Raw genomic sequence first — 24,677 nt, forward strand, 5'->3', positions numbered from 1 at the left:
GGGGTTTGAACAGCGGACCTCCCATGTGGTGGCCCGATGCCCTATTCATTGGGCCAAGTCTTCTTCTCTCATATATCTTTAAATTCACTTGATATCCTAAGATTCTACAAACTTCTTCCCAGAGGACTGACATATGAAATGCCAACCAATTTAAACCATTGATTTGGTTGATTTGACCAACCCAAAATGAACCATACATACCTTCCTCTACCATTTTATTTCCCTTCTCTGTTATCACTCGAATGCGTGGCTCATGACTGGCAATATCAGCCAGGATGATTTGGTGCCTGTTCAGAAGATTCTTGGAGCCAATCAGGTCCTTGCCTATAAAGAAATGTATTACAATGACTGGGGTAATCCTTAAACTGGGTCTACTGGAATGAACAACAAAATTTTGTGCACTCCAGCTCTTTATGAAGGCCCTGAATTCATTTTGCTAATCAGGTCCTTGCCTATAAAGAAATGGATTACAATGACTGGGGTAATCCTTAAACTGGGTCTATTGGAATGAGCAACAAAATTGTGTGCACTCTAGCTCTTTATGAAGGCCCTGAATTCATTTTGCTCATGTCTGGTTTAAGGAGGTAATTTTTCATTATTAATCAAAAAACAATTCTTCCATTGGAGGACTGGACACATTTTCATGAACAAAGGTGAAGAGCTGAGAGCAAACTTTCTATCCCCTCACTATATGCAAGATCTCTCAAACTTTCTGAAGACATATTGGTCCTCTCCCTATAGCTCAGCCTGCTTAAGCTTTACTGACCAAGGTAAGTGGAAGCTGCAGAAGGTTCTGTCTCTTGGATCCAGGCCTCCTCATCCTCTGTGTCTCTGCAGATCAGCTGCAGATTAAGGAGGTCAATGAGCTTCTTCTTCCGGGTAGCCAGTGGCTCTTTCAGGGCTTCAAACCGGGACACCAAGGACTCCTGCCTTGCCCGCATGTCTCCAGAATCAGGAAGGCCTTTTTCTTCAAAATATGCAGCCAAGTCTGTGAGAGTGTCCACCTGATCCTGAGGAAGAAATAGGAATGGGTGTCAGGAATTTAGTAGGAAGTGATTGGGTTTCAGGGTGATGGGAGGGCATGGGGGAAAGCAGGTCTCAGGTATGCTGTGTTCAGATCTCTAATTAAATTAATGAAAAAGAGTGGCAGGGGGAGCGACATGAGAACCACCTTATCAAGGTAAGAGCTATTTATATGATGGCTCTCAAACCACATCTCAGAAAGGACAAAATATTTATAGGGATGCTCCAGGGAAATCAGAGAAATCAGCATTGCAGGGGCTAAACTGAGAGTATTGATAAATTATTGCTAAAAGGAAAAAAGGAGAAGACTTTTTCTGTCTCAGTTCTACTTCTATCCTTTCTCTCTCTCTCTTTAAAATCAACTACAAATGTACATAAAATGGGAACTTCTGAGGCTTAAGTTTGTTGCACAGTGGGAACAATACCTATTGGTTGAAATGTCAGAAAATGTTAGAATCTCAGAAAGAGAAATACAAAGGCATTGCCTTGCCATTACCTAGTGGTGTGAATTTGAGCAAATCAAAGTCCCCATTTGGGACATATCTGAGAAAGGAGCACAGAAATGGGATTTTTGAAGTGTATACCTAGAAATAAAATTTTGGTTATATGCCCAAATGGTAAAAGATGCATTCCATCATTATTAGTGATGTCACCCATAAATACCTGGCAGAATCACAGTATCCAGCGTTTTTTGTCTATTGTTTTCGTTTGTTTGCTTGTCTGTTGAGGGGATGGGGATGAATGGTATATGAGAAAATTTCTTTAAGATGCAGGGGAACAGCAGGCATTGGTTTTACTTATTCTACTTTGCTATATAGTGCTGAACCTATTGAGTTTGAGCTCTCTATTCTCAATTTGGTACAAAACACTTAGTATCAATAGCTTCTTTAAACTTATATGCACTTCTCCATAAAGCATGAAAGGTGTAATAAAGAATTAAAACTAAAATCTCTAACTCCCCAATAGTTCTCATTTTTTAGGACACTTTGGGGAAAACGTCAGGTAATAAAGTGATTTTCAATTATCATCATCATAATTGCTGATCCACTGTACTGTTTGGAAATGACTAATGTAGTAGAATAATATGCCTCAGACCAAGGAGATAAGAGATCTGGCTTCTATTCTTTTTTTTAAAGAAATTGCTGTTGTTTTTATTGTCATTTCTGTAAATGAGACAATTAAGAGGATCAATGTTGAGCTAGGAAGTCCCAGGTACAAAATAAATAAATATATTTTCCTCCAATTAATGTTCACCCCCAAATCCATGCAAGCCCATGATTTCCCATACACATTCATTTTTGCTATCCTTTTGCCTTATATTATCAGTCCAGTTTTTTGAAAAATACACATATTATTAGTTTGTTTATTATTAGGTTTATCTGGTTTCTATTCATTATTGTCATTTAATTACCATGATATTTTGGGAAAGTCGAATGTTCTTTCACCCATTTTGATCTTATGTTTCTCATCTGTCAAATGAGGACTTTGAACTAGAGGATTTTGAAGACAATTTCCAAATTTATCCTTCCATTTTAAAATTTCTTTTGTGCATATATTTTAGCCTCCATTCCCACTAGGAAAACCAATTCCTTGTGATTGCTATCCCATCTTTCCCAAATGGGATCCTATTTCTTAAGAGTTGACACATGTCTTTCCTCTTCTTAAAGTTGTCCATTTTTGGGCTTACTATCCACTAAACCCTACCTTTTCCTGCCTTCAAAAATCTGTTCACTCTCTTCTTTCAAGTAAAACTACTTTATATAGTTTCTTTTTGTAGCTTTTTACTTTATTTAGAGTTTATCAAGTCATTCTTAAAGCTTAATTATTACTTTTTTCTTTCTGCTTTTTGTATATTATTTTATATTATTATGTTTTTCCAATTTTGCCATGAGTAACCAAAAAGCAGATAACATGAATGTGTATTTTAACAAGTTAGATCAGTAGGATGTTATGAGAACAGCAGAATCATTTTTAAAATACAGGCCAGGATTTCTGGGATGAGGAATTGGGTCAACTGGAATTGGATTCCTACTGAAGTCTCCAGAAACTCCATATAGCATATATGCTCTAGAAACTTATTGAATAAATTAATTTCAAGTAAGTCTGATAGAAAGTGGGTGGGGAGGGAAAACTCTGAAACTAGGAGTCTAGACATCTGCATCATAGTACTGACCTTACTGTTAATTTTCTCTTTGGCATTGGGGAAGTCTCTTTACTTCTCTTACTTTACTTTTTTAACTAAAATAATGGGTTCAAGATATTTTCAAGCTTGAATCACAAAATATCAGGACAGAAAGAGGTAAATGTAAAGTGCCTCCTCCCCCCTTTTTTTTAACAGGTGAGAATACTGAGACTGGAAATATGAACTCACTTACCAAAGGTCATATAACTAGTAAGTGGCAAAGCTCTATATAGAACCCAGTTCTCTGGATTGAAAGAACTGTTGTATTTAGAAGAGTCAACAAAGTTCTGACAAAAGACACAAGGTACTCAGGAGAATGGCTGGATTAGAGGAGATATTGGAAAAGTACAGTTTACCAATGGAAAAATTTGAGTTTTTACCTTTGATCCCTTCTTTTCTTGGAATTATTTCTTATGGGTGTGCTCAATGCATACACACCTATTGTCCACAATCTGCCAAAAAGCTAGCACGAACCTGATGAGCAGCCATAGCAGATTCAAGGAGGACATGTTTCCTGAGTAGATTCTGGACATCTGCCAGGCCTTTCCCATAATCCTCAGAGGCAGCCTGCTTCTCCACCTCCTCCAGCCAGTGTTTCAGATCTTCTGCATTATTTTCAAATTGTAGCTGCTGGTTAGCTTCATACAACTGGGTCCCTGGAAAAAAACATTAAGTACAAGATATTAGGTACCATAACTTCTCTCTATGTTATGATATACCCTCCCTCAACTAAGGAGAAATACATTTGGATATTCCAAAGGAAAGAAATGATAGCTGTATCACATGTGATTGTACATGAAACTACCTTGTGGTATTTTTTTTTAAATACAGTAATGTTCTCAAAACAAAGCTTAACAATACATTTTATTTCCTAGTGAGGAAATTACACACTTTGTTACATTTTAACCAATTCAGGTATTTTCATATGGTATTTGAGCTCTCTAGTTAACCTCTTTTTCAAAGGATTGAAACCCAAACACTGCATTTTGCAAGAGATGTGGAAAGCTCAGGGTTAGCGCCATTTACACTTTGAAGTGTCTTTTTATAAATGTCCTTCTTTGAATTCCACTAGTTTTCCTATTAATGCCTGCCCTTCCTCATTGACCATGTTCCATAATTTTCCCTTCCAGAAAATCTGTCTTGATTATCTACACTATGCTTTGCCATACTCTTTATTCTATGACCCTACACTATTTGCATTATTTCCACTAAGAAATTTCTGTGTCTCCTGATGGTGGGGGAATGTGGAGTAGCAGCAGAGATTTCCTATTGCTACAGTCATTTGGATATTTTCTCCCCAAAGCTAAAAATCAAGATGATATTAAACCAAATTTGTATGATATATCTTTTCTGTTACCAGATAGAGTCATTTCTATAGACTGTTTTAATTACATGGGGAAAGCTGACAAGGGAAATATTATTTGTTTTAATTATTGACATTTGATTTATTTTCCAAAATAAAAGGTGAGATTAAATATTAAGTAGAGAGTTCCGTTACATTCAAGCGGACATGTGCAAAGTTTTAAAGAGCTCATCAGACAGGTTTAAAAAAGCAAGAAGTCCTCAACTCCTATTTTTAGTAATAAAGTATTTTAGGAACATTGCCCATGGCACCAACAACCTGCATTATCATACATTTGTCTAGTCTATAGAATCAAAATATGTAAAACCTAGTTTAAGGTCATTAGTTTTTGACACTAATCCACACTGAATATTCAAGAGAAAGAAAAATATAGTAGGAGAACAGTGAAGAGACAATAATAATTTCAGATTTTAAAAACTGCAGATATGAAGAAAATATAAAATTGTGTTAATATAACTTATTGACCGACAAGAAAGAAGACACAGGGAAGAATAGCAAATGGATACTATCACTTCTTTTTGAGGTTAGAAGGTGAATTTTTGGTGGTACAGATGAAAATATTAGGTTTCACAATTTAGAAACTGGCCTTTCACCAAAACCTCTGCTTCTAACCTTTCTGTGCTGTAGCTTCCAGCAATTCCATCCAGAGGTTGGCAACTTCACTCACACGAGAAGCCACATTGTCAGAGGCATAGTGATTGTCCTCAATCATCTTCTGACCGGTTTTCTTTAGGTTATTGAGCAGGATCTCATTAGCTTCCAATTCCTTTTCAAAAACTTGCTGTTTTTGAACCCGGCTTTTCAAGTTCTGTGTATCCTGAGATACAAGAAAAATGTAAAAGGAAACGATTACTTGAAGAACGAGAGGAAGAGATTTTTAGGATGGGGGTTACTTCTCACAATAAATCTAACCATAGACAGAAGAGGATACAAGGAAAAACTGTCCTAGGTCAAATTAAGAGCCAGGAAATGCTTGGGAAACCCATGTCATCACCTCCTCCTTCTATACACATGACAGGGATAACTCATCGATTCCAGGATTTATTTATACTGAGCTTGGATATGGCTGAAATCCTTTTGAATATGGCACCCAAGGCAGCATTAACAGTTAATCTGTGCTTTCATGAAAGATGAAACTTATTTATTCCTCTCCTACTGTATGAACCATCCTTCCATTTGTCTCACATAGAGAAGATCTTATCCCTTATAAATTGTTACTTTAACTCCTCTAGAGAGCAAAAACATATACTATCTCATTTCACAAAACGAAATACACAGGCAGAAGCTTGTAGTTCTATATAGATATAAAAACAGAAAGATCAGAGGTATACATTTTAGACTTAATAATATTTGGAAAAGTAAATACTGTGAAAGACAATGACCTAAGATGAATTCTAGTCTTGACTATACATGTTAATGTCTGCAGATACAGATATGTGTCTATAATGTTTTATAACATTTATGACTGCAAAGTATGTGTTTGGCATAACCCAGGGAAGAGAAATCTGTGGTTCAGAGATAATTCAGTATTTTCCTAAAGTCATACAAACTGAAAAAGTAGAAAAACAAGAATTCAAACCCAGATTCACATTCCCCAGAGTTCTTGCCTCTAATCATTACATGAAACCATCTTTTAAATAACAGGATAACTTTGGGTAAATCAACTCCCACTTAGAGCCTCTATTTCCTCATCTATAAAATGAGGAGTTGTTCTTCTCCAGCTACAAAACTGTGTAAGTCTATATTAAACCAAATGCTTTGATTACTTTGGATTCCCAATCTATTTTAATAAATTTCAATGAATTCATTGGGATTAAACAAAACATTTCTCTACTATGATAGTACAGAGGGTAGCAAGAGATGGGACAAAGTGACAAAAAGCATCTAAATAAGGAGCAGTGCTTCCCTTCTCCCATTCTGTTAAGAACAATTGGGAGTTGTACCAGAGAAGAGGAGTAAAGGACATCTGGATATTAGAAAACCAGCATCTAGAACCTCATCTTTTAAACCACCAAATAGCTTTATGACAGTTATTTCCTTTATCTGAGCCTCTGTCTCCTCTTATATAAAACGAGAGTTTCCAGATAAATCTCCTCAGCTCTAAGACTGTACTTTCATAAAATAACTCTTGATGAATATGGGCAGGACTGAACACCCTGCCTACCTTGTAATCTTCATCATCTGCCAACTTTTTCTTCTTGTTTATCCAGTTCTTTAAGTCATCTGAGTCCTGATATAGTTGCTGCAGAAGGAGTGAATCCTCTAGCAATCTGCGTCGAGTTGCAGCCCTTTTACGAAGGGCCTCCCGCCAAACCAACAGCTACAAAAAACCATGAGCAACGTCACTGTCAGAAAACTAAATATAACACCTACGCATCACTGCCCACCCTGGTCACCAAACTCCCAACCATTCTGTGCCCTTGAACATACCCTATCTCGGATAGCAGCAATTTTCTCTGAATCATAATGGTCATTGTCAATCAGTTTGGTTGCAGTATTGTCTAAGGTCTGAAAAAAAATGGGAAGATTTGTCTTTAATGACCACTGAGTGAGTGGAAACATTTGGTAGAGGAAGAGGAAGCATGACAATATGGAAAGAGCACAGGTTTGAAGGTCTGAAGAGCTAGGTCCTAGTTCTGATTTCTGCTATGAATTGTACTTAAAATTTTACCTTAGGCAAGCCAACTGCTTTCTCTGTGCCCCATTTTTTTTTTCATCTAGATTACAGTAAAACAATTCTGATGTCACCACCAGCTGGATATTTGAACTATTCTTGAACCTTTAAAAGGAATGAATGATAAAGTCATGTCTAGTATGTATTTGTATGTCTGTATTTATGTATCCATCCATTCATATATGTATGTGTGTGTATGTGTGTGTATGTGTGTGTGTGTGTGTGTATATATATATATATATACATGTAGCTATATATATATATATAGCTACATGGAGAAAGCCATAAATTATAGAGGTGAATTTTTACTCATATTCATCCACATCCTACTCCTCCAAATTTCTAGAACTGAGAATGGAGTAATTGATTGTTAATAGGGAAATGAGATAAGATAAGCAATAGCACATTAAAAATCCTAAGTTATTTTACACTGTTAGCTTTTTTTTTCTCCCCCTCCCCAAACCCAGTTGTCTGCTCTCTATGTCCATTTGCTGTGTGTTCTTCTGTGACCACTTCCATCCTTAGCGGCACCAGGTATCTGTGTTTCTTTTTGTTGCGTCATCTTGTTGTGTCAGCTCTTCCTGTCTGCGGCGCCATTCCTGGGCAGGCTGCACTTTCTTTTGCACTGGGTGGCTCTCCTTACGGGGTGCACTCCTTGTGTGTGGAGCTCCCCTACACAGGGGACACTCCTGAGTGGCACGGCACTCCTTGCATAAGCACTGCATGTGGGCCAGCTCCACACGGGTCAAGGAGGCCTGGGGTTTGAACTATGGACCTCCCATGTGGTAGACGGACTCCCTATCCATTGGGTCAAGTCCACTTCCCTACACTGTTCGCTTTTATCAGTGAGTATCAATAGGACAGACATATGGATTAACAAAGGACCAAATTAAGCCCTGTTTATTGAAAATTCTTAGTGAAGGTTTGGAATTTGTTGTTGTTATTATTTGTAGTGATGTTAAAACATCCAGAGGCATGCAGTATATTGAATTCATGAAGTCTTCCTTGGAATACTCTGAACTTTGCATGAATTTTGACCAGTTTTCTGGGACATTGTAACTTAAGGGTCATAGGAAAACTCTATAGTAGCATTAGATGGAAAACACAAAGATGAATAAAGGGATAATAAGGAAAAGTGTAAATATTTATATGTTATTAGAGAAGGAAAAACTAAATCTAGATATTATTAGAGAAGGAAAAACTAAAAAGCAATCTAAGTAATACATTTCAATGATTCTATATTGAGTATGGATCCAACAGTTTCTATTTACATTAAAGAAAAAAACAAGACATCATCATGCACTTCATCAGCAAAAAAAAAAAATGAATGGCCTGACATCCTGAGAAATATTCTAAATATTGCTTGTAGAATGAGAAACACGTTAGTGAGAATGGGTAAGAGGTTATTTTTCTGGATGTTTTCTCCTTTAAGAACAATCCTCCTGAGATGCCTGGCAGTTACAGGATGATTGCCAAATGTATAAACAGGATGTATGTAAAGATATTTATACACAAGTGAAGTCTAATGACCAAGTTAAGGCCAATTTCTTACTATTATCTTCTCTTCCTGGGCAGTAAAGGCTTCCTCAAAGTCATCATGCTTCTGAAGAAGGGCTTCTACACTGCCCACGGAATTTCCCAGGTCCTCATTCTCCAGGAAGGCCTATAAAAAACAGAAAGACACGTTCCAAATGGTGAGAAACAGTCCCCTTTGACTCTCTCCAAGACAAGGAGTAAGAGGGGAGATGAGGGGATAGAGAGCAATGTTGGGGGTAGTACAAAGAGAAGGGGGCAAAATGTAGGGATGCAACAGCGAGCCTTTAATATCTCATACCTATCCCCCTCAAGCAACTTTCTCGGCTATGTCTCTGGATCTCTCCACATAGCATTTTTCCAACCAACCTAGGTCCTATTCTGATCTCTCAAAGCTGTCTCAAAGGACCACTCACCTCCTTTGGGAAATCTTCCCTGATTAACCCTACCTGACTCATCACAATTTTCTCTTCCTGAGTGCATAGCCATTTTATCTTCATTGTGCCTTATCAGTTATGATAACAGCCTTTTTTTATGTATTTAAATATTTTTCTATCCATTTGTCTATGAGGAAATTGTAGGAGTCTTGTAGAGAGGGACCATCTTTTTGCTTTGGTTTCCAGGATAAGCTTTGGTTCACAGAAGTGGTTGTGAGGGTGGTAACAATAATCATGATGGTAAATGTGGAGTAGAATAAAAGCTTTCTGGAGACTGGCTGGACTTTCCTGTTACCTCTTGTCTGCTCATCCAACTGTCCACCTGCTCACTGTCTCTATAGAAGAGGTGTAAATCCAAGCACTGCTCATATTGTTGCTGACGCTTGTCCCACAGTTCCAGCAGGGCAGCCCAGTTGTTGGCAAGGATTTTCATCTTTGGAAAGGAGGAAATAATGTATCTTATTAATATGTTAAGATATTTAATTAATTTAAGTTATACTACATTTACTAAGCATCTAATAAATGTAAAGCTTTTTAAAAGATACAAAGATTAATGTTTTTTCTCTTAAGGATCCAAAATCTAAGCAAATACCTATAGTATAGGAAAAAAAATGGACAAATGTAAAAAAAAAAAAAAAGAGGTGCAAAGCACATGTATTAAGAAAGAAGAAAAGATTAATTCTGATTAGAGGGACTAGGAAGCAGATCTTAAAATATGGGAAAAATTTTACCAGAGTAGGCATGAGAGGTAAAGAATAGAGCTCTGCATTGTAGAAGGACATAATACATTGGCAAATTCTATTATTGGAGCTCCAAGTATTAGTTCAATTATACTGTATACTCCAGAGAAAGCGCAGAGTCCAGACAGATTGGACATTTAGTGAAGTTCAAGTTCATGGAACACTTAACATTCCAGAAGTTAGACTCTTTATTCTGGAAACAAATAAGAATCATCAAAGAAAGAGAAAAGGTGACATTCTCAAGCCCATAAAAGTCTTTTGTTTCTTCCCAAGCTTCTGCCCAAGAAATCTCAGCTGCTGTTGTCTTAATTCACTCAAAAAGCACAATTTTCAGAATCCTAGGATAACAGGTAAAAATTTTCAAGGACCTAGGATCCTACTGTTCTTTTTGAAGAAAATTGTTAATAATAAAAATCCATGTTATAATGCTTTCATCAAGTTCCGGGAGAGCTCAAAACATGGTAATCTCAACCTCCCCCATCAGGCAGCACTGGAGGAGGCTGTACTTGGAATCCAGTGAGATGCAAAGAAGTCCACAAATCTTATTTTGAGTATCATCCTAAGGATTGCCTGTAGCACTGTGACCAGAGCACAGTCTTTATGGGTCAGAGGGCTTAGGTGGGCCCTCATGGTCCAGGAAGTTAGATGATGATAGACCTGATTTATTCATGCACTAGAAATCTGAGTGCTTAAAACTTTCCAGTTATTTAAGTCTGAGAAATTTAAATGTAGGAAAAGCAGTTTGATTTAAGTTTGGATAGAGGAGAGAAGAAAATGTACGGGTGCTGGCCATATGTTTGGCACTGTTCAAGGCACTATGAACCCAAATATTAACAAGAATCAGTCCTCATGTAACTTACAATATAGTGGTGAGCATGACAGTATATGCATATACTACCATATAAAATGGCATGGGCATTTCAAATTAGGTAGGTGTCAGGAGGTTCATGAAATAAAGGCACAGAGGCAAGGAAGCACAAATCATATCCTGAGAATTTCAAGACTCAGTGTAGCTAAAGCAAAACATATGTGAAAGTGAGCGGTGTGGAAGTTGGGTCCATGTTATTAATATTCTTAGATGACTTCTATTCTCTTCTGATTTAGAGACTACCATATTAATATGGGATTAAATGAGGGCCAAATATATAATTGTAATCCTGCAAACTGTATTAAACTAGATTACCTTTTCCTGAACTTCATCGGAAGCTTCATGGTTGGCATCCAGCAGGTCTTGACCAGTCTCATCAGCAGATTGAAATCGCTCATCATAAGTGTCAATCTCATGCTGTGATCACAAGACAAAATGTCTCAAATTGCAGCAAGAAAGTTTCTGGCATTCTCGACATTGAACCAGGGCAATACCCTCCTTGTAATAGGGAGACCTTTCTTCAGTACCTTATGCTGCTGATGCCTGTCCAGTAGGGCTTCCCCACCAGCCACATCTGTCGGCAGCTCATCAGCATTGATCAGAGCAGTCTTCTCCTTCATCCAGCCTGAGAGCTCATCATAATCTGATAAGAAGCGCTGGTACCTGTTGGAATGGTGAGTTAAAGGCCAGGAAGGAGAAACAAGATGTGAAAGATGTTGAACAGAGTTAAGGTTGGGTTCAGCTAAAATGTACCAGGTGCTCTTAATCCCAACCCTAACCCCTTCCCCCGACATAGTCCCTTTTATTTACAGTTACAGTTCCTTTAGTTGTGCAGGTTTTAAATCCTTTGCTCTTGTTTCTATATCTCTAGGGTAGGTGTGTCATTGGGTGATGAGGCACATGGGGCATTACATGCACAAGACCATAAGATCACACCGACCCCAGGGTACATAAAATGAAATGGGGTAAAGCGCTCACAATGTGGCCAAAAAATAAACAGGTCATGTAAATAACAGGAAACACTTTATGGGAAGTAGGGGAGCTAGAATTAGGATTAACAGCACCTCATGTGTCATAGCTTATATTTAAGCCCATTAATTTTTTAAAAAGTTACCTGATCAAAAAAATTAAATACTCATCATTTGGGTTTAAAACCGAAAATCTATCTTCTGGTGATTTAATCACTAGCCATAAGAATTAACTACAGAATTAACTACAAATAGGAAGCCTGCAGCTTTGTATATCTGTTGATAGCCAAGGCATGGATATGCTCCCAGCTGGAGACTAGATGCCCAGTTATCAGTTTATTTTTTAAGCTTTTAACCTATATTCATGAAATAATTCTAGACTTATTCTGATGCTCTTCAGCTTCTAATTTATTTCAGCTCCTTAGACTTAGGGCAGGATTTTTTCCTGCTGTTTGACAATGTTGTTTTTTTTTTTCTTTATTGGAGAAGTGGATTTACAGAACAATCATGCATAATATACAGATTCACCAATTTCCACCCTATTAGTAACACCTTGCATTGGTGTGGAGTATTTGTTACAATTGATGAAAGCACGTTTTTACAATTGTGCAATTAACTATAGCCCATAGTTTAACTTAGGTTTCACTGTGCAGTGCAGGTCCATGGATTCAAAAAAAATTTTTTTTAATTCTGTTAACATATATGCAACCTAACATTTCCCCCCTTTAACCACATTAAAATATATTCCAAAGATTTCCTCAGGTGCTTTTCCCAATTCAAGGGCCACTTCATAGAGTCCTACAACTATACAAACAGGAAAAACAGAAGAGAAACAGGGAAAAGGTAAATTGATGCTCAGGATTTTATCACCCTGCAAAATAATTGCCTTGGCAAATTAAAACTAAAAGGGCAGGCAGAGGGACTGAGTCTTTCATTATTGTACACCATTCAGTCTTTTATTTTTACTTTTGATATTCTATCCAGGCCCTATAGAGATAAGTAGAAGAGAGAGGAGGGATTTCCCACCAATAGGAGGCCTGCAGCTTTGCCTTTCTGTTGGTAGCCAAGGCACGGATGTGCGTCCAATTGGAGACTAGATCCTCTTTCATCTGCTGGATCTCAGGTGCTTCCGATGGATGGGAAAGCTGCAGCTTGTCCGCTTTGGCACATAACTCCTTCACCTTTGAGATGAAAAAGAAACCTAGTATGACATACAAGCACCCTTTCTCCTCCTGACAAAGTTTTGTAGGACAGTTGTGACAAAACAATAATATAATAACAATAATAATAATCTGTAAATATATATTTATAATAATGTATTATATTAATATGAGAATGTACTATATTAATAATAATTTATTAGTACTTTTTTCTAACTTTGTGCTAAGTGCTTCACATGAATGTTCTTATATAATATCTTCATTTAATTCTTCATTTAATAATACATATGTGAAAATTCTTACATATGTGAAAACTAAGAGGTAAAGTGTTTTATTTACTCAAGGTCATTCAGCTAGTGAGCATCAGAAGCAAGGTTTAGACTCAAGTTTGTCCTTCACCACCTCTCTATACAGTTTCTTATATGTTATTTTGTAAGTCAGAAAGACATTTCTGCCCAGCAGAGCAAGAAAATTCCAGTAATTCCAGGCCATTTTGAGAATAATTTTTGAGGAGCAGGATTTCTAGGGTAAAAAATTGGACATGGGTGACTTTCCATATGTTACTATTAGGGTCTTTCATTATACTCTGCTATAATCAGATGTTTTCTGGAGTTTGGTATCTAGAGTTTGGAAAAAAGACACCCCCCCCCCCTCCCCCGAAATGAGGAAGTATGACAGAGGACATAGAATGATAGAACAGTTTTCAGAAAGTGAACATAGAAACAGGGCTATGATGAAAACACAATGTGGATCTTTCTGTGGGTGACTCCCCTGTGAGTGCTCAGCAGCAATTGGTTTAAGTTATGGTCAGAGCTGTGCAAGGAAGAAGTAAGGCTGAGAACCATTCATGAAATAGGCTTACTCCAAGTTCTAGCAAGCCTCTGTTCCTCCAGATAAAGGGGTTGTGGTTTTCCAGTTTAAGAGGGAACCCAAAGGTGGATTTAATAATGCACTTTACAAGTCTCAGAGTTTTTTATAAATGCAGAAGAAGAAATTGCTTCCCTTCTCTACTGAGTGAAGGGAAAAAAGAAAGTGTGGTGACACGAAAGGAAAGACTCTAGCTACAGGAGTATTTACTGAGTGATATTAGTAAACTGTTTTTGGAGATATCTTTTTTTTTAAATTGTGAAATATATCACAAAAACAGAAATGTATAAACCATATATGTACTTTCAATAAAAATAATTTAATGAATATTATAAGTGTGCATTCAAGGCAGGAGGTAGAGTAGAAGGTATATTTAAGTGTTGCAAATGCCTTCTTCATTAAAAACAGTGAATTTACTGGACCCACTGGAGGCATGGTATTAGGCAAGACGATTGCCAAATGCCTCTTCTAGCGTAAGGGGACAACCATTCCTCTATCTGTGGCTTACTTTGTCGTCCATGACTGCAAGGCTCTTCTCAAGTCCCTTGTGACTATGAAACAGGGCCTCAGAGTTAATGAGGTCTTTTCCGTAATCCTCAGAGGTGAGTAGAGGCTCCTTCTCCTTGATCCACTGGATGGCTTCTGTCACATCCCTGTGAGATGTAACAAAAGATGGCAGGCCTTCCAGGGCAAACAGAGCAACAGAATATATAGCAAGGACAACCCTAATTCATCCAGGGAAGCAACTACCTGGCCCTCTTAAACACTGATAAAAACTAATTTAAAGGGCTCTTGCTAGACAGTGGTTTCCACTGAGATATCAGTGACCTCAGCCTCCTGATGATTGAGTCTCCAGAGATACTTCCCACCACAGGGCCAGCTCTTCATAAATACTTTTCTTCTTCCCAACTCCTCCCTCCACTTTCACCAAATATTATTTTACTTTTATTGCTTCTGCAGAGCTTAGACTACTAATTCAGCACTGTTGTTTCTATTGCTTTGGGTTCCAGTCTCCCCAAACTTGGCTATAATGTGGACCATTGCTTTCTTTTATTTTCCTTTTTTTAGCAATTTTTTTATTATCATTTTTTAAAAGATACATAGATCACACAAAATGTTACATTAAAAAATATAAGAGACGGCGTTGGACTTGGCCCAGTGGTTAGGGCATCCATCTACCACATGGGAGGTCTGCGGTTCAAACCCGGGGCCTCCTTGACTGGCCCATGCACAGTGCTGATGTGCACAAGGAGTGCCGTGCCATGCAGGGGTGTCCCCCGCATAGGGGAGTCCCATGCGCAAGGAATGCGCCCCATAAGGAGAGCCGCCCAGCGCAAAAGAAAGTGCAGCCTACCCAGGAATGGTGCCACACACATGCAGAACTGACACAACAAGATGACGCAACAAAAAGAAACACAGATTCCCGTGCCGCTGACAACAACAGAAGTGGACAAAGAAGACACAGCAAATATACACAGAGAACAGACAACTGGGGTGGGGGGCGAAGGGGAGAGAAATAAATAAATAAACAAACAAATAAATAAATAAATTTATAACCAAAAAATATATAAGAGGTTCCCATACACCCCACTCCTGCCATATCAACAACCTCTTTCATCAGTGTGGCCCATTCATTGCATTTGATGATTTGATGAATACATTTTGGAGTACTGCTACACTGTATGGATTATAGTTTACATTGTAGTTTACACTTTCCCCCAGTCCATCCAGTGGGTTGCGGCAGGATATATAATGTCCTGCATCTGTCCCTGCAATATCATTCAAGACAACTCCAAGTCCCCAAAATACCCCTATATCACACCTCTTCCCTCTTGCTGCCCTCAGCAACTCCTGTGGCCACTGTCTCCACTGTTGTCTTAACTATCCCTAGTTTGCTGTCCCAAAGTCAAAGTACATGATTCTCTTTGTGTTGAGGTATTGGCCACTAACTGCTAAGGAGAGTAGATAGAAACTAACAAAAATAACAAATGTGGTACTATTTCAGAGTATCCCATAAAGCATTTGTTGAGTCCATACCTTTTGAATCGTTGGAGGTCTGCGGCATTAGATAAGGTTTCCCGTCGCTTCAGAGCCAGTCCATGGAGATGCTCCCAGGCAGCGTTTACCTCATCTTGCTTTGACTTAATCAAGGACAGTTTAGGATGGTTTTCCTGTGAGAAGAAATCAATGCTGGAGTTTTGCAAAGGTAAGATTACACACCAAATCTTTTAAACACTTCTCAGTTCACACTGATCCATACTTTCTCAGGATTGGAGAATGGCTATAGCAGTCAGTCATGGAGCTTCACCTTATCCCTGACCCTTGGCTCTGACATGAGTCACATTATCAAAACCTAGAAAACCAACCTGCCAGATACTGTATCTTGTCCTCAAAGCATTGTACTAGCTACTAACCAAGGTTGCCCAATTTTGAAATTATTTTCAGAATTCCATCTTATTGGTGCTTGCTAAATCCCCTGGAAATACTGGAAACAAATAAAGAGTCAAGAGAGAATTCCATTTTGAAATCTGATTTGATATTCCAAAACTCTAGTAATGTGGTCATTAGTTATTTTGGGATCCTGATAGTTTTGAAAATAGAGTGAAAGATATTCTTGAAACTTCTTCCTGAAGTTATACAAGGCATATGCAAAATTTTGCAGAAAATTTCAGGCATTTTTGCAAACCATCTGAAGCAATGAGATCCATGAATATCAGGTAAAGCATCACAATTTTTGGATACTTGGCAATTTTGAGGAGTTACTGTTTGTCCAAGTCTCCCTATGCTAGCTGACCTCAGTTTTCCTACTTCCATTCCCAGGCATCTCCAGACAAAATAGTCCACATGCTCCTTCTTGAGTGTGAGTCTTTCTATTGTATTTGATTGAATGAGTGGGGTCCACTCCACAAAGGCAAAGGATACGCTTTATTGTGTTGGACCCATGCTTCCTATGGGGTAGACTGGAAAAAACAGCAACATTATTTTGCCATTCCTCCCTTCAAGAGTTGGAGCCTGTTTCCTCACCCTTCAATTCTGATATGGCCTTGTCATGCTTGGACCAATAGAATGTAGCAAAAGTAAAATTCTGTGAGCTCCAGGACCTAAACCTTAAGTTCTGTTCTCACCCTCTTGGAACACTGAAATAGAAAGAAGCATGATCTACAGAATGCTGATAAATCACATGAAGAAAGTCTTTATCATTCTTTCCAAGGCCCCAGACACAGGAAAAAGGTCATCTTAGGTATTCTATGCAGTGGCTGTCAAATTACTGCAGTGACATGAGAATATCAGGTACAGAAGAATCTTTTAGCTGAGAAACCCAAATATCTGATCCAATGAATTATGAGCACATGCATTTGTTGTTTTAAGTTTTTTGGTAGTATTTTCAGATAGCAATAGAAAATTAGATAACTGAAATTATTCCCAACTTGAGAAAGTGATGAAGGGAGAAAACTTAGGGACTGACCATTGGAAATGTGGCCTGGGAAATATTGAAAATGTGGGCTATTTTTCCTACTCCAGCACCTTTATCTTGTAATCATGACTTTACAACACAAAAAGATCATTTTCACTATAGTGCTTTAGTCATAATGAAATTAAACCATGAATGGGAACATACAATAGAACCAACTATTGGAATTTCTTTACTTTATGGGTAGATACAATATGTATATATATAGTCAGACTGGCATCCCAGTTTTCTTATATATGCTATGGTCATTTATGCCAACAATTGGCCTTTGTCTGCTCAGAGACTGCAAATTTATTTAAATATTTTCTCAATTAAATGAAGGTAAATCTTCCTCTTTCCCTTTTCTCTCCCCAAAATAATCATATAATGCATCCCAAATGCAACATCATTTTATATTCTCTGCTACATTATTCTTGTTCATCTTCATGAATAGAGTGTTGCGTAAACAAGAGTAATCAGTTTGCTGCACAGTGAAGGAGCTACCTTATTGTGGATTACTTTCCTTACACACACACACACACACACACACACACACACACACACATTCCCCTGTCCCACTTCCATTTCCATGGACTGATAAGGGATAAATCCAGAGGGCAGAGGAGATTGCTCAGAGCATGTTACTCCAGGGACATTAATCTCTCTGTTTGTTCACTATTTGCCATCTTCCTCATATCCCACCTACTAGTGGGCAGAGTTCTTCCTTGAAGATTGGAATCCATTCCCTGAAATGACTCTTTTGCTTCTACCTCACCTTGGCACACTCATTGGCATATTGATTAATTCCATCCACTCGCTCCTTTCTAGATGTCAGATCTTCTTGGAACTCTTCAAACTTCTTATGCAGAACCTCTGTGCGCTCCCAGTCCTCACCTAGCTCCACCGATGTCACTATAGCCTCCTACAGACAGAAAGAAGTCGACTGAGTCACCAGCAAATATTTAGTAATTCCTGCATGTCAAAAACCCAAGATACCTTCCCATACTCCCCAAATAACTTGAAACAAAGACACTGGTAGAGCTTGGAATAAATCCTTCAAGAAAGAACCAGAAGCAGGTGTATACTTCCAGATATGGCATCCTGACCCAGAGGACAGTGATTTGGAGTAATCTTTCAGAGAGGCACTGTTAGACAGAGTGCCTGGAAGCAGCCATTTTTGCATTTTGGAATATCAGTAATAAATTCCTCTTTGTCCTCATTTCAACATACTGAATATCTACAAAAGCATTGTTCTAGGGACTTGCTTGGGTAAATCTTCAGTTCTAACTATGGGATTATTCATTAGGTGTTTAGAAGAATAAAAACATCTGTATTTATAGACATTGAGGAATAAGGGGTTAGGAAAAAAGATATCAATATTATCATCTTAGCCTCAGAGTAAGAACATAAACCTATGAGAAGTTAAGGATCAGGAAAATTAGAGTGGGGACAAAATTAAATCATCTTTCAATGCAGTCTTTGCATAAGTCTTTCCTTTCCCATATTCAGATTCATAAGTTTTTTAGACCCACTCCCTACAAAGTTAAAAACCTCCAGAATAACCCCAACTGTTTGCCAAAACCTCTCCCACTTCCAAGAAGCCAAGCCAAGAAACAGAGATCCTGAGTTAATTACAAAAAGCCTGCAATAAATTGCTTTGGGTTGCCTAAGATAGAGGAGTGAAACCTATATGTATGCAGTTCAGTCTCATACCTTTTCTCCAATCCACTCCAAGATATCAGCACACTCCTGTAAGTACTGCTGGAGCTTCAGGGCCTGCAGCAGCAGAATGCCTTTCTCATTGGTCATCTCTAGTAGTAGATCCCACAGACGGTGCAGTTCCTCAAGATGGACCTTTGGGGAGGAGAAACACACTTACTTGACACAGAGGCTGTGGAGCTCAGAGACTCAGGCAAGAGGCACATGGATAAATAATCCTTCTATTCCCTTTGTTCAACAAATATTTAAAGGAGGAAATATAAAATGCATGTTAACCAAGCTGAATATCATCTTCCATAAGAGATGTTTTTTAAATGCTTTGGGGTTTTAGAGGATGGAGTGATTATAAACAATAAGATGGAGGAGTGCTTTTTACAGAACTGGACCATTTGAGCTGGATCTTGAAGAACAGGTAGACTTTTGACAGGCAGAAAACAGCGGAGGGTGTTTCAAGCACAGCAAGCCAACCTTGCAAAGGCATAGAGAAAACTTAGCATGAACTGATTGCCTGAAAGAAAGATACAATTTTGTTGAGTTATAAGGAAATCAGCGGCACCAAAGTTGTAAGAGTACATAGAGACTACGTAGTTCAGGACTTTGGATGCCAGGTTAGCTCAGAAGATTATATACATATCTTGTAAAATTGAAGTTATCATCTATGACATGTCTTCAAGAATTACTATATTGTTCAACCACTCCCTTGCTCAAAGTACACATAGACCCCACTTTTCTCTGAACGCTGAAGTGGAGCTGTCCAACAGCCTCAGTGATTCTAAGAATAACTGTGATCTGAAGATGTGCAGTCATTTCTCAAAGATTTTGATTAATATAAGGTATAAGGTATCAGTGACACACAAAACTGAAAAAAATAGTTTTTCAATTTCATATCAATCAATAAGTTTTAAGATTTTCTCATTACAGATTTTTCTTGACTAATTAATGTTTTATTGGTTAAATTTGTGTTCCCTCACCTTTTTGTTGACAAAGTGCCTTAAATCTGTATACTAAATATGGAAAGACTAGTCGCAATCTTAAAATATGTAAAATGAATTTTCTTTGACAATTTAAATATAACAATTTCATTATATGTATATAGTTAAAAATCCAGTCACCAAAAAGTCAGGCAGGAAAGAGTGTAAACTGAAATGTAAACTATAGTCCAGAGTTAGTAGCAATTCATCAAACATAACAAACATACCATACTAATGGAAGATGTTGTTAATGTGAGAAAGTGTGGGGGTTGGGGCATGTGGGAGTCCCCTATATTTTTTTATGTAACATTTATATAATCTAAATTTTTTTTTTAAATCCACTCACCCAAAAACATCCTGAATTGACTATATCAACACAAACATGATGGTAGTATACATTAATTAATGTAGAAAATAGCTGTTACAGTTATAATAGATTCCTGAGTAGTACATGCATGTTGAAATGCTGATGATTATCTATTATAGATATTTCAGGGAAGATTTTTTGAACACATGGGATTTTAGGAGTTTCTTGAAATGACAAAAAGAGAGGGTTTGGAGAGCTATAATAGTAGTGGTGGGATATGGAGTATAAAAAGAAACAGGCATCATAGACAAAGGAGAGTATTTTCAGAGAAGACCCAAAAGGGAGGTCAACTACCTTTTGAAGGAGACTAAGGTACAAGGATCCCAAGGTCAGCAGATTGAATTAGAAAGGATATTTGGGGAAGACAATTCATCTGGGAAATGTAAAGCAAGGTTAGAGGTGGATCTTGATCTTATGCCAAAATATCCTGCTGCAGCATGAGTAGTAGTATGATTCCACTCCATAGCAGCTTTTGCATTACAGCTCCTCCTCCACCTACCCCAAGATGCACAAGGAAACCCCATCATTTTTCCTGCTCCAATCCCAGTAGAAGCACAAGGCAGGAACCCTAGTTCCAAGCCAGCTACATCAAGGCTTAAACTGGGTATAATTAACTAAAGCTCTAATAATATATTCAACAATTAGGAATCTCTCTTCAAAAGCTCTACCCCATATATACCTTGGTGTCCTCATGGGCAAAATGTCCCTCAGCAAATCTGACTTTCCTGGTTTCTTCCAGTTCATCAATGACCCTTGATTTTGCTTGCACCTCTTTTTGGAAGGCTTCATGCTTTTGATACTTCCCCTAAAGTTTAGAAACCAGAGTTTATGGTTAATGAAGTTTAGTCTCCCTGGACAATAATGCAGACCTTTTGTTCCTCCTCTTACTTCTAGGCAGAACTACTCATTTCTCAACCTGGAAATAGTAGGACCATATTTAAACAGTCACATCCTAAATGAAATGGTTGCTCTAGGTATAGCCACTGTGTGTAGGTTTTCAAAGAGTACCAGGTTCAAAATCAGAGACGTTTTTAGAATAGGGCCTTTTCCTCTCCTTACTGCTTTTGGGGAAATCCCAGTAAATGCCTTAATATTTAAAAGACTCATTTGACTTTCATGGGAATAAAAGAGTAGCACATAGTGCTTCTTCTCTTCAGAAAAGAGGAATAACTAAGTGCTATTGAAAGTAAAGAATAATTAAGATGATGATAATTGTAATAATGGATTTTTTTAAATTGAGAGGTTAATGCATGGCAGACTCTGTTCTTATTGTCATATATGAATTAATCCATTTAATAGACATCATTTTACTTTCCTTCTGGCTGCTTCCTTTCCAACATCAATTAGGTCTTTTAGATGTGTAACACTTTCTTCTGATCATGACTATGCTACATGCTAATTAGACATAATAATATGCCACATGCTAATATTTAGGTGATACTACCTAACTAGGTAGGACAGAGAGCTTCCATCAAAGTCCTCCTTTTTGGAAGTATCATTTGTATTTAACAAGGTGCATGAGTAGCCATTGGGGAAAAAAATGGCAACATTGGTTTATTTATGTCTTTCTGAGATGAATGGAGAGCAGGTACTTTAGAAGCATTAATGTTACTTCACCACCATTCCACCCCAATATCATCAAATATTGAAATCACGTAGTGTGTCAAAATACCTTGAACTATAAGCCAACTTTGTATTTTGGACATGGTTTAACTTCAAGTAAATATTACATCTAGTGAATGCTATCTAGAATAACAGCTCCCTTTATGAATAAGACCCCATGGCTTAAGAGTTGAAGACGAGGAATTTTTAGAGGCAGAATTACTGTTCCTAACAGATAGTCTTATCTTTCTCTTACACCACTGCCCTACAGTTAACCAAATACATACTTATATTACAAGAATGTAAGTGATAAAAGTAAATTCATTGTGAGAAACAGTTTTGTGCTTTCTAGAACTTACAAACTGCTTCCTTTTTTCATGTGATTTTTCTTTTTTCAGTTCTCACCCCTCCAAAGTCTTATCCTACTATGTAATAAAGAGACATGTACCTCTAGATCTTCTCTTAATTTCAATCCTTTAACTTTCCATTGTACTGACTTATTTTTGTCTTCCTAAATGATATCTGGTTCTACCCAAACCCACCCTTCAACATTAGCATAAATAAAAAGCTTTTTCCCTCCTAAAGATGTGTCTGCTCTAGGGCAGTCAATGGAACAGAGTGACCTGTATGTTAGTTGGGTCTTCATAGCTCTTTTCGCCTGCCATCTTGAGTTTCTCCAAGATCCACTTCTCCAGGTCATCTGCATCTCTTCTGAAAACCTGGTAGTGATAGGAGTCTTGAAGCTTCTGACCCCTCTCAGCAACCAGCTCCTTGAACCTTTGGTACCGGGTTAAGACCTCCTGACGCCTCTCCTGGATCTCTTCAGCTGTTTCCAGTATCATGGGCCCACTGCTCTCCAGAATCTGCAAGTCAAAAAATTTCTGTGTACTGCTAGTTCTCTTATACTTCTCAAGGCATTTGCTAACGTTGGAACTCTGTTCACAAATATTTAAGCCTGTAGAAGAGGCTTAAATATTGTCAGAAGGCCTGTAGTGCATTCATATAATTTTTAAACATATACAGTTACCACTTAGGTTAATAATTCTTAATCATTTAGAAAACTTCCAATTTTTCACATAACCTTGCACCAATATTTATTAAATTCTCTCTATATAATTGATTTATACTAATGACTGTAGACAAGTGTATATTAGCATATGAGAAAATTTCAAATGAAAAACAGAATTTCAATTTCATTGCTTTCAAAGGCTAAAAAGGTGTTGGCATTAGTGATCATTCAAAACCTAATTTAATGAATAATTAAGATTGGCTTGCAATTAACTTAGCAATTGATATTATATACAAGGAGCTTGAAAATTTTGTTATCTTCATATTTAAAATTATACATCATATATTATTTATTCCTGTAGTTTGCTTCCTTCACAGACACTACAAATCATTAGTTTAGCCTATTGTCTACCCAATTATAACAAATATCAAATTACAGAGATTTCAGTAATTGCCTTTTGGAACATGAAACCTTGTATTGTAAAACATCATAAAATATCCCTCTCCTACCGAGTGATCCAATCTGCTCATGACAATACATAGCAAAATCTCCATGAGGTACACTTCCATTTACCTGGATTTAGGCACAGTTCCCCTTAGCCTACCTCAGCCAGAACACTCAATATAGAGTTTAAATTTTAGTCCTTCGTTAGTCTTCCTAAATAAAATTGTTCTGTATATGCTATCAAGGTCATAGAATTAAATCAATCTACAGAGACACAAATCTTTATTGGCTATTATTTTTTTCCAAGCTACCTACTTGTTCTCTATGTGAACCAACTTAAACAGACCATTGCTGGATATTGGTGCTGCATAGACATAAGCTCAAGACCATTGTTTAAAGGGAGACATTTACAAAGAGAGTTAAAATTACACTTTTCTGTGTATTAAAAGCCAATTCCTGTCAAAGTTAGTACAGAAAATTCAAAGGAAACAGACTTCCTGATTAAATTAATGACAACTTGCACTAGAGAGAATTCTGTACTCACGGTTTCCTTTGAAAAATGCTCCATTTTTCCTGAAATTCTAGAAATTCTGACAAGATAAAATATTTCCAAAAGAAAGAGAAAGGGACAATTTACATGGAACTTTCTTGTCTAATTCAGATAGAGGTGACAGAAAATGTTGAATATATGGCAGAGACAACAAAACAAAAAGAAGAAGCAACAGCCTGGTGCCTCCTGCTTGGGCCCCAGAATTGCAACAGCCATAGACAATCGGCTTTATCTTTAGGAGACAGATTCAGCTGAGGCAGCTGCTAATTTTTTACAGATGCTGAGTGACTTGGCAGGTTTTCAGGTTTTTTGTTTTTGTTTTTGTTTCTTTTGGTCTATGGCTTTCAAAGTTTTTCAAAAAGACTTAAAAAATGAAAGAACTGTCTTCAGATGAAAAATTAGAAAGAAAAACTGGACTTACATATGTAAGATGAAGAGACTACATGAGACTTTTGAGTCTTTGATTAGTTTAAGATACTATACTGTGTGAGAGTCATAAATCAAAAAAGAATTCTGAGTTGCACGTTCTTTGAACTGTGCAGAAGTTCAAGAACACAGGGCACCCTTAATCATTTAAATTTAAGGAAAAAAGAAGCAAGATATATGAGTGTGTTGATTTATGTTTCATGAAACAAAAATTAGGACACCTCATTTTGACAAGCCATCTAATGAAAGTCCCAAAACTTTGAAAATAAAATTGAATTCCTAAATGTGGGATAAAAATCATTCTATTTTACAAATTATTTTCA

At 37.4% G+C, this 24,677-nt stretch overlaps 1 protein-coding gene across 1 annotated transcript in view; it reads right to left on the reverse strand.

Annotated features, from left to right (window-relative positions):
- The window catches only part of SPTA1 (spectrin alpha, erythrocytic 1), an 82,247-nt gene extending 58,100 nt beyond the window's left edge, over positions 1-24,147 (reverse strand). The window contains exons 1-18 of the mRNA XM_058309932.1: positions 23,923-24,147; positions 22,549-22,788; positions 21,003-21,128; positions 18,980-19,120; positions 18,042-18,188; positions 15,853-15,986; positions 14,324-14,468; positions 12,815-12,969; positions 11,348-11,483; positions 11,136-11,237; positions 9,508-9,645; positions 8,795-8,905; positions 6,999-7,076; positions 6,733-6,888; positions 5,181-5,385; positions 3,680-3,861; positions 767-1,010; positions 202-324 (exon numbers count right to left, since the gene is read on the reverse strand). Coding sequence (XP_058165915.1) covers positions 202-324; positions 767-1,010; positions 3,680-3,861; positions 5,181-5,385; positions 6,733-6,888; positions 6,999-7,076; positions 8,795-8,905; positions 9,508-9,645; positions 11,136-11,237; positions 11,348-11,483; positions 12,815-12,969; positions 14,324-14,468; positions 15,853-15,986; positions 18,042-18,188; positions 18,980-19,120; positions 21,003-21,128; positions 22,549-22,788; positions 23,923-23,946 — 2,587 coding nt within the window. The 5' untranslated portion in view covers positions 23,947-24,147. The remainder of the gene's footprint in view (positions 1-201; positions 325-766; positions 1,011-3,679; positions 3,862-5,180; positions 5,386-6,732; positions 6,889-6,998; positions 7,077-8,794; positions 8,906-9,507; positions 9,646-11,135; positions 11,238-11,347; positions 11,484-12,814; positions 12,970-14,323; positions 14,469-15,852; positions 15,987-18,041; positions 18,189-18,979; positions 19,121-21,002; positions 21,129-22,548; positions 22,789-23,922) is intronic.
- Between the last annotated feature and the right edge of the window lie 530 nt (positions 24,148-24,677).

This window comes from Dasypus novemcinctus, chromosome 13, assembly GCF_030445035.2.
Source record: "Dasypus novemcinctus isolate mDasNov1 chromosome 13, mDasNov1.1.hap2, whole genome shotgun sequence".
NCBI classification, from domain to species: domain Eukaryota; kingdom Metazoa; phylum Chordata; class Mammalia; order Cingulata; family Dasypodidae; genus Dasypus; species Dasypus novemcinctus.